Source organism: Mytilus trossulus, chromosome 12 (genome assembly GCF_036588685.1).
Source record: "Mytilus trossulus isolate FHL-02 chromosome 12, PNRI_Mtr1.1.1.hap1, whole genome shotgun sequence".
Taxonomy (NCBI): Eukaryota; Metazoa; Mollusca; class Bivalvia; order Mytilida; family Mytilidae; genus Mytilus; species Mytilus trossulus.
The window spans coordinates 48,074,911-48,085,379 of NC_086384.1; the positions used below are offsets into that span (position 1 = coordinate 48,074,911).

Here is a 10,469-nt window from a genome sequence, read left to right on the forward strand (position 1 = left end):
TTAACATATTATATGTTAGTCATAAGTTAAGGGAATTACGCAAAATAATACTTTATTTGAAACACTACAGTGTAATTTATCTTTTTTGTTCTAGAAATAGTAGCTCTAATACTAGACATGAGAGACCAGTGAGTCCAGCATCAACTATTTTGTCAGATAGACTGTCACTTGGGAGCCTACTGACTGTTGGAAGTACACAGACTGGGCCTCCTCTGCTAGTAAGTATTATTAAACCCCTGTTTTAAAAAAAAGTAGGGTTATACGGTTTTACCTCTGTCTGTCAGTCAGTTATACTGTGAGATGTGTCTTATCCAGATGATAATAAAATTGAGAATGGAAATGGGGAATGTGTCAAAGAGACAACAACCCGACCAAAATAAAAAAAACAGGGGTATCATCAGTGAAACAGAAGTTATTACAAAAATTTGACCTCCTCTCCCAGTAAGTGGTAAAGAACGAAGATTAAATTTACTGTGAGTTTCATCAGCTGTCAAGTATCAAGTTGGATCTTAGAGCCAAATTATAAGATGAAACTAAGAGGTCTGTCATCTTTCCCAATTATGAGTGACTTATCAAGATTTGATGAGTGTTAACCTAACTTTTGAAATCCTCAAAACTGGACCCCTTTTTTTTAACTATCAATTCATTTGAATGTGAGCATATAGTTGGAACCCCCTTTTTAAAATGGCTGGATCCATGCCTGCATGATGCTAAAAGTTCCTGGGAAGAACACTGGTTAATTTATTCTTAAAACATCCCATGGAGATGTTGAGAAGTTGGAAGGTATAAAAATCATATTCAGATCTAAGGATATTGTAAGATTCATACGTCTCTTTGTCTCTTTGATACATTCCCCATTTCCATTCTCAATTTTATACGGTCAAAGTATTAGTATTTCTTTTAAACCATTGTTTAAACTTTTATTTCAGGCTGAGCCAATCAGAGATGGGATACAGCATTTTTGTGAGAAACATATGACATCAATTAGAAATTTTATCTGTCAGTTTTCTGCCAGGATTCCTATACCAGCCAAGTGTGGAATTATAAGTATGTGTATTGCATACATTCATTTTCAATGAAACCATTATAATGCCCTCTTTTGAGGATGCGGCCATATTTGTCTGCTCACATTGAAAAAATTTTTAAATTCTTTGTTTTTGACAAAAGTTTGAAATTTTACTGTAGAGAAAACATATTTATTCTGCCATAGGCGATGATACTAACATTTTCTAAAGTTACCAATTTTTATAATAAAAACCTGGATAAAACAGTTATGTGTGGTGTTAGTACTTTATTACTGTATTCTAAAAATTGAAGCCAAATAGTATCATGACCAATTTCCAAGGGAGCTTGTTTATGTTATCCATTCCCACCATCATTTTGAACCAAATTTATGAAATTTTGGAAGCCTTTTCGAATAACTCTCTAGGAAATATTTCAATAGGTTTTAAAATTTATATTATAAATTTGCAGTTATTTATAGATAAATAAAAAAATATGTTGTACCCTTATATTCAATGACAGCGCTCCTAGGTTGACTTCCTTCACCTGTCTAGTGTACACAAAAGACCAACCTAGTGCTGGGAAAATATAATACTACTGTTTTCCCTTGAACCACAGAACATGATTTTTATTTAAATAGTTCCTAGCTTGAAAAAATGTGAATGTATTTCTGTCTGTCTGTAGTTTTCATAGAGAAATATTAGACAAAAGATATAATTTTCAGCACACTTACCAATGTATGAAATTTGATTATCATTTAAGAATAAGGTGATGTTGTATTGTATGGCAGACTATATGAGACAATTATCCAACAAATGACTAGTAAAGAAAACACTTTTGATAAACAAATACAGGTCACTGTATGGCCTTCGACAATGAGCAAAAAATATATTAAGCTGTCAAATGGTCGAAATAGATAACAAATTGTTAAACAATCCAACAGATAAAAAACTTATGACCTGATTTAAGCTTATACATGTAACGCTAATCAAATAACAATTATAACAGAAAACAACATTATATCTTTATATAACTCCAAATTCTGTGGATTCATTAATACATAAGAAATCCTCAAAAAATGCCATCTACAGAAAAATAATGAATCCATTGTAGAATATAAGCAACAATATTTCCTCGAAAATCCAAGTTTATATCTGAAAATAAAAGTTAAATTTTTGTTTTGTAGATGGGAGACACAGGCAGTATATCCGTTTATTTTTCCTGTGTGGTGATCAGAAAGAACGGTGTATATATGGCAACAGTTATTTTACATTGGATACCAAAGTTCCTAAAACTTGGATTCATCTAATGTTTTTAGCAATACAGGTAAAATGTATTTTCTTAATCTTAGTTAAGCTGGGGTCACACATTCACGAATTTTAACAACCGTTCTTGATAGGACCATTCCCGATTAAAATTTATTAAAAGTCTTATCAAGATCCTGTGAATCGTGGATGGAAATTCAAACTTAAATTAAAATTTGTAAAAAAAATAATTTGATCACGACAACAATCAGATAGTATTCAGGAAGTACCGATATTCAACCGTTTCTAAGCGAATTAGTCCCGATAATACCGTTCTGAATCCGCTTCTAATCCGATTTGTATTTTTCGCCAGGTAAAATTCGACCGAGTCTGTCACGACTGCGTCCCGACTCTACCGAATGTTATCCGACTGAGATCAGACAGTGACCGGACAGTGAACCGACGCTGACGGAAGTTATCCGTTCGAAAAACTGTCGGTATATTCGGGATGATCAAGTACTGTCGGAACGTAATCCTATCATAGTCCGCTCTATCGCATTGCAAACGGCTTTGTCGGGTCTCAGTCGTATTGTATTCTGTAATTGTCGGGACTCTGACGTGGGTATCATTGACGAATTTCGTATTAATAACGGGACTGTTTCGGAACGGTTTCGGCAAAAAACGGTTCGCAATCGACAAGATCTGGATGCAATCTGGACTCAATCAGCAGAAAAACAACTATGAAAAATTACTCCGGATCATTCCCGTTCCACGGGACACTGTCCAGAATACACAAGACATTGTTTGGAATTCGATCTGATACAGCAGAATCTGTCACGACATAGCCACGATTGTAATCCGACTAGACCAAATAGGCTGAGTTGCCCCAAATGTTACGGGACGCACCTAACTGTCGGGATGCTTTGCCGAACTATTTGGACCCTTCCCGATCCGTAGGAATCTGTTACGAACTGAAACAAATGCGTTCAGACAATAATAGGACATTCCAGATAATTGAGGATACTAATCCGACTTTTTCACTTTTCGTGTCGTATTGCTGTCTGATCTCAATCGGGAGCAATAATCGGCAATGTGTGAAACCCGCATTAGCCAATTCAAATTTTTTCAAACTGTTTAATTTTTATTTATATTACTAATGTGGAAAATATGAGAAAGTAAAATGCATGAAAAAAATAGTCAGTTTACAGTATAATTAAGGGGGCTCCTGGATATAAATCTTTTTTTTCTCCAATATAGGATTTCGCTATATTTTTTTTATAAATGAACTTCATATACATGTACTTAAAAGAAAACTGAAATAAAAAAAAATGGGATCACTGTTCATTTAAGCTCACAATCTGCCTCTGGAAGAAGCATACATTTTTGTTAATGTCCTATTTTTGTGTTGCCTCTAATAGGAGAAATAGAGGCCATTTCGAAATAAAAAAATAACCTAATTACAGAAATCGCTTAAATTTTACAATTATTTAGTTTATGTACAGCTTATTTGATAACAATAATAAAAAATATAGGTCACCGATGAGTTAAAAAAGATATTTCAAATTTAATGCAAAAATGGCATTTTTGTACCAAAGGGAGATAATTTGGAGCTTATTCAATGATATAAATATTTTAAAAGTCATCTGGGGCCAAACCGAATCATATATTTTGGGTTAATTTTTGTACCATATCATAAAGTAATAACTAATAGTGTAATAAATAAAATTTGTAATGAAAAAATAAAGGTTTAATTTTTTACTGAAATTTTTGTACCCATGATCCACCTTAACTACATGTACCGGTTTGTTAGTTTTTGAGTAGATCTAAAAGAGTCACTCACTAGATTTTCTAGCAACTGATCACATTTTTACTTGCAAGATTCAACCTACTTTTCAGGCACAGTCAACCTCAGCATTAAGTCAGAATGATCCTAGTATTAGTTCATTAAAGACATGTTTAGAAGCAATCTCAGAGAGAGGACAGAATATATTCCTCACCATTGTAACATCATCATTTCCATCAGCAAAGGTAATGTCAGCTTCTTTGTAATACTGTTAATTCTGAAATTATTCTTATTATTGCGAAAAATGCGACAGAGTTATAATCGCAATAATTTAAAGTCGCATTTTGTAATTTTTATTAGGCTATTTTTTTTTGTCATTTCAGGCTTTGGACAGTTATACAGACACTTTTCTATACACCTCTAGATTTTGAGCTGATTTTTTCTATATGTGAGACCACCATCATGTTTGTGTCCACATGTGTTATTGAAATTGCAGATTTTTTTAACTTTTGGAGACTCAAATGACAAAATCGCATTAATAAATGCATGCAATAATTTCTGAATTTCCAGTACCATAGAAGAATGTCAAATCTACAAACTTCATTTCTTATTTTTTTGTTTTTTTTATTGTTTTATAACATTGTTTATGAACAGAAATATTTTCGAAAATTTATCTTAATATTTGCCAAATAATCTAACCTAATTTTAAAACTATTTAGAAACAAAACCAGAGAAATTTGTGTAGAAGACTCTAGAAAGGAGTCCTTCATTTTTCTAATCTTAAATTTTTTGGTAATTTTACTTCAGAGGACATCATTTCAATTCCATATTGTTTTGGCCTTTTTTATGACCACAAAAATTAAAAATATTTTGGTCATATATTGGTATCATGTCGTCTTTATCTTCTGCATCAATAGTGTCGTCTGAAGACGGAAGAAGTAAAGAAATCAATAAAATTTTAACACAAGGTTTATAACCACTAAAGGAAAGTTGGGATTGATTCTAGGGGTTTAGTCACAACAGTTTAGGAATTAGGGGCCAAAAGGGTCCAAAATTAAACTTTGTTTGATTTCATCAAAAATTTAATTCTTGGGGTTCTTTAATATGCTGAATCTGAACATGTACTTAGGCTTTTGATTATGGGCCCAGTTTTCAATTTGGTCCAAATCAGGTCAAAAATTAAACTTTGTTTGATTTCAACAAAAATTGTATAATTGGGATTCTTTGATATGCTAAATCTTACCATGTAGATTTTTAATATATGGGCCCCATTATCAAATTAGTCCACATTGAGGTCTAAAGGGTCCAAAATTGAACTTTATTTGATTTCATCAAAAATTTAATTCTTGGGACTCTTTGATATGCTGAAATAGACCACTTTCGAGTTCATCCGTCACCGGAAAAAACTCGTCAATTATACGCGCCTTTATCACCGTCATTTGTGCGTTTAGGGGCGTCGTCACTTCCCTTCCAATGTTGAGCGAGTGGTTGGAAAACTATAATTCTATATTGTACGAATTATTCGGCAAATTGAATTCTCAAAACTGACAATCAACACTGCTGTCATTAGGGAATTTTCAGTAAGTACCTACAGAGCAGCCATTATTTCTAGTTTATCCTGCACAAAGACGATCACTTAGACGCTTGATGAACGTAAATAGTGCAGGGATACAGGCTACCCCCTCTATCTGGTAAATGACGTCATAAAGGCGTGCATAATTGACGAGTTTTTGCCGGTGACGGATGAACTCGAAAGTGGTCTATTAACCAGGTACTTAGATTTTGGATATTAGACCATGAAATGTAAATGTCAAATTAAATTTTTTTGAGTTCTTAGACCACATTCATTCTGTGTCAGAAACTTATATGTTGTGTCACCTATTTATTCACAATCCAAATTCAGAGCTGTATCAAGCTTGAATATTGTGTCCATACTTGTCCCAACTGTTCAGGGTTCAACCTCTGTGGCCTGTCAAACTGCGCCCTGCAGAGTATTTTATTTAGGTCTGTTTTTCTGAAGTATTTATTTATTTTGCCCATTATTTTCTATTTTGTAAACCAAATTCTGACCATTCTATATAAAATATTCATTGAAGAAGATAAACATTCAATATTTCCATACTGTTTACAGGATCAAGATTTGTTGATACAAGAACTAAACAGAATCCGTTTCTTTGATGTGTTTGAATTCAATGCAGCAAAGAAACATTGGGCATGTTTTGTGTGCAATCATCCAGAAAAAGTGGGAGATCTTTTACAAGATGGTGTTCCTGTAATAGCTGTAAGTATAGTGTTAGACAATGGCTTGATCAGTAACTTTTCATGGAGAAGTGGAGTGCCTTGATCTGTAATTGTTGTAAGGAGAGAGGGTTTGAGAAGGCTGGCAACTTTTTTATGATCCCTTGCAGGGGCATGAGATATATAAAAATCCAAAGTATGATTTTTTTTTTTTCAATCATTCATAAAAGTGAAATAGTGAAATAACATTTTGGTTTCAGCACCCAGTTTGGTTCATTTTTGTCCAATTAAGCTAAGTTACATTGATGATGAATTATTCACTTGCAGGCTTCATATCATCATGATCATCCAGCCCATGGCCTGTAAATTGTTTATTTAAGCCTTTCTATAAATTAGATAAATGATTTACATGGTTACAAATCAAATATGAGAATTTTAGTCAAATCAGTGAACATGAATTTGACTGCTAGTGCCCCTTTAATATTTAATATATAAATCTTCCAAATAGCATATGTTAGGTGTTCATAAGACATTAAATGTCATTTAACTGTCAATGATCAATATTTGTATTTTGTATCTTATAACTTTAAGACCTAAATAACCCATAATAAAATATAGCCAACAAAATATTTGTATCTGTTTATTTTGGATGTTTCTTTCCACATTAATAAAATGCTTTTTTCTGTGTCATGACATTTAACCTCTTACCTGATTGACCTTTTGATTGTTTTCTTTTTTTATAATTTGGTTTTATATTGCTTTAATAATCTAACAATCATTTTCAGGGTCAGTTAAAAGAAAAGAAAGGAAAATGGAAATTTCTGAAACGATGGAAAACAAGATACTTCACATTATCTGGTGCTCACATGACCTATAACAAAAGTGACCATGTAAGTTTGTATTTTCCGTATCACTTTAAGGATGTACTAAGGTGAGGTTGTGGAATTTGTGTCAGATTTTCAGACTCCTTGGTATTTACCCTAAGACACAGGGTAAAATATTTTGCTCCATAAAACCCATTTTTTCTTTTCAGGTAAGACTTCAATAGCTCATATAAAAGGTCATTTACCAAATTTTAAGCTGATTCTTGATTTTTAGCCTTTTCCTGTCATAGAGGATTAAAAATCAAATATATTAAAAAGGAGCTCAATAACCTATCAATATGTTTAGCTTATTTTCATCCTCAAGTAATGCTTTTTCCACTTATAGTATCAATTTTATTTTCCTGATTTATTTAATTTCACCTAATTATAAGTACATCCTGAAAGTGATAGTCAATGCTACAACCATGACAATTTTCCACCACAGACCAAATGACGTAAAAGTTAGCAACATAAGGTAACCTTTATGGTGACTTGAATAACACTGGTATCACTCAGATTACAATTCTACTTTGACAGGTAAGTTTGTATTTAGCCTATAAAATACTTATTTAGCCTTGAGAATTGAAAGGTCAGTTTCCCATTCATACAATAGTAGTTGATAAATTTGGCTTCATACCATTTACCTTGTCCAAAATTAAGGTCACTTTATTGTTATTGTGATATTGTTAAAGTACAAAAGAACCCTATATTCTGACCAATACTTAAAACTATGTGCATCTTGATTTATTTGTTAAAAATCTGTTAATGTTGAATTTTAGGGATTATTTAAGGTCTTTAAATTGCATATTTCTTTACATGGTGGTTTTTTTTCAGATATAAAAAAAAAACTATCTGCTTGACTGTTATAGAAATAGACTATGCTTGCGTGTAATCTATTACACTATCTTGTTTTTAGTTTACACCAAATCTGACAAATTATTATTTAGCTGCAAAATATTTTAAAGAGACCTGAATTTTTTTTTATCTTTAAATGTGCATTGAACAATGTTGAAGGTTAGAATAATCATAATATAAACTAGAATAAAGAAAACATCTTGGTCCCAAAAAACATCAACCAGGATATAAAATTCCAAATATTAATATATCATTGTTTATTATACTAATATCAGTTGAAATCTCAAGCCACTGTTTTTCATGTTAACAATGTAGGTCATGTCCCAACAGAAAATCAATAAATATGACATTACAATGTACTCTTAGCACAAACACATACTGTCACTGTGAAATATACAACTAGGGCAAGAAACTATCAGTTATATCAAACCAGTTGACTAGATGTCTAGTTTAAAACCAGTTTGACTAGATGTGTCCTATATTTTGACAATGTAAATGACATGAGGACCTACATGGGTCTTTTTAATATCTGTATTCTTTAAATTTTTATGGCATTTTCCTTATAACATGTAAATAGCCTTAAAAATAACTCTCCTTCTGTAAAATGTTCATGAAAATGATTTTACTATATAGTCTTTCTGTTACAAGATTATTTATCAATTATGTACATTGATCATTATATTATCAGTATTGCATTAAAGTTACTAAAGTTACCTTTTCAAGTTATTTTGCAAATTTATTCTTTATACTTTTGCACTGCAGTATTCTCTATATTTTATTTTGTTGTTCATTTTCTCTATTATTTTTTGTTGCTATTACATGTATTCTCTATTCTGTAAATCCCATTCTGACCCTCATAGGTAAACTTCTATTGTATGAATGGGATAAAGTGACCTTTCAATTCTCAAGGCTAAATAAGTATTTCATAGGCTACATACAAACTTACCTGTCAAGGTAGAAATGTAATCTGAGTGATACCGGTGTTTCTCAAGTCACCATAAGGATTGGTTTGATTAATGAACATAAAATTACCAATATACTGTATCAAAATTAATATCTTAAAAATATCTATTAACTGTGAAAAATATTATGCACTACACCATAACCACACACCTACCATGGTCACTGACAACTAGTTCATCAGAAAAAAATAGTTTTTAAACAAAGACAGGGTCCACCTACACTGACTTGGTACAGGCACAAATATTACAGTAGAAAATATTTTTGCGTTAACAGCTGTCAGCATCTTCAAATGAGGAAAGGGTTATTGTATCATTTTTGTAATCAAGTTATGACTAAATCCTTAAATTAAATGCTAGGTTTTATTATTGCTTCTTGTGAATTTTTTTACGATACTGTGGATTCATTTATATTCATTGAATACCAATTTTTGTGGATTTCATAGGTACAGGGGAACCATGAATTTGAATATTCAATGAAATGCAAATTTCTAAAGGAATGTATGTGGAATTTACCAAAACTACAAAATTAAATATCCACTATAATATGCAAGTTTTCATCAAACCACAAAAATTGGTATCCACAAAAATAAACGTATCCAAAGTATGCTGATTTGCAGTATTTAATAAATCATCTTGTAATTGCATGTAATTTACAATTTACTCTTTCATGTAAAAGGAAGTGTTTAATATAATGATTTCATAATTTGTAGAGAAAAGAGACTTTGCCAGTTAGCAAAATACAAAGTGTAAAAGCAGTACGGAAAGGCATACGTGACATTCCGAAAGCATTTGAAATATTCACCGGGGATGAGACGTATACATTCAAAGCTAAAGGTCAACAGAACATTGAACAATGGGTCCAGTGTCTACACATCGCGGTAGCCCAGGTCCAGAACAAAGACGATGAAAAAAAGAGCACAAAGATGGTGCCGATGCCCAGTCATGTGAATCCACTGAATCAAGAAAACGTTGTCATTGAACGACCTAGATCTGTAATGGATACTAAATTATAGCAATGAAATATAGTTCCATATAAATATCATCTGAATTAAGATTTTCAAAACACATGAAAACACCTTTAACGCTATTTGTCCGCCATTACTTGACATCACAAAAGTTCCCTTCAAATTTTGACGTCACAATAGAAAATATCTGATGCCACAATGGATAAGTGATTGTTGTATGACATCAAAAATTCATGCAGAACACTCTCTTGAGTCAAGCGGACCAGATGTTTAAATAGTGATAAGGTGTGAAAGATACTGTAAGTCAACCAATATTTGCAAATAATCTATTTTCGTCACATCCATGAGTACAAAAATATGTAAAACTTCAATCGTCTCGTCTATAAATACATCTAGAAAATCATGTTGGTAAATTGCCAAGTAGTCAAATAGAAAGGGCTAAAAGCAAAATGAAGTATCCAGGGAAATAAGTTGGTTTACAGTAATGTAAAATGAATCTGATTTAAAAAAAAAATGATCATGTTGAGTCACAAATATAAAATCTTCTTGCCTGCAAT

At 32.0% G+C, this 10,469-nt stretch overlaps 1 protein-coding gene across 2 annotated transcripts in view; it reads left to right on the forward strand.

The window, feature by feature from the left end:
* Positions 1–10,169, forward strand: part of LOC134692727 (ventricular zone-expressed PH domain-containing protein homolog 1-like) — a 29,553-nt gene extending 19,384 nt beyond the window's left edge. For both annotated transcript variants that reach the window (XM_063553230.1, XM_063553231.1), the window contains 7 exons: positions 95–218; positions 930–1,047; positions 2,189–2,328; positions 4,143–4,274; positions 6,161–6,310; positions 7,053–7,157; positions 9,658–10,169. In XM_063553230.1, coding sequence (XP_063409300.1) covers positions 95–218; positions 930–1,047; positions 2,189–2,328; positions 4,143–4,274; positions 6,161–6,310; positions 7,053–7,157; positions 9,658–9,960 — 1,072 coding nt within the window. In that variant the 3' untranslated portion in view covers positions 9,961–10,169. The remainder of the gene's footprint in view (positions 1–94; positions 219–929; positions 1,048–2,188; positions 2,329–4,142; positions 4,275–6,160; positions 6,311–7,052; positions 7,158–9,657) is intronic.
* The last annotated feature ends 300 nt before the right edge of the window (positions 10,170–10,469 follow it).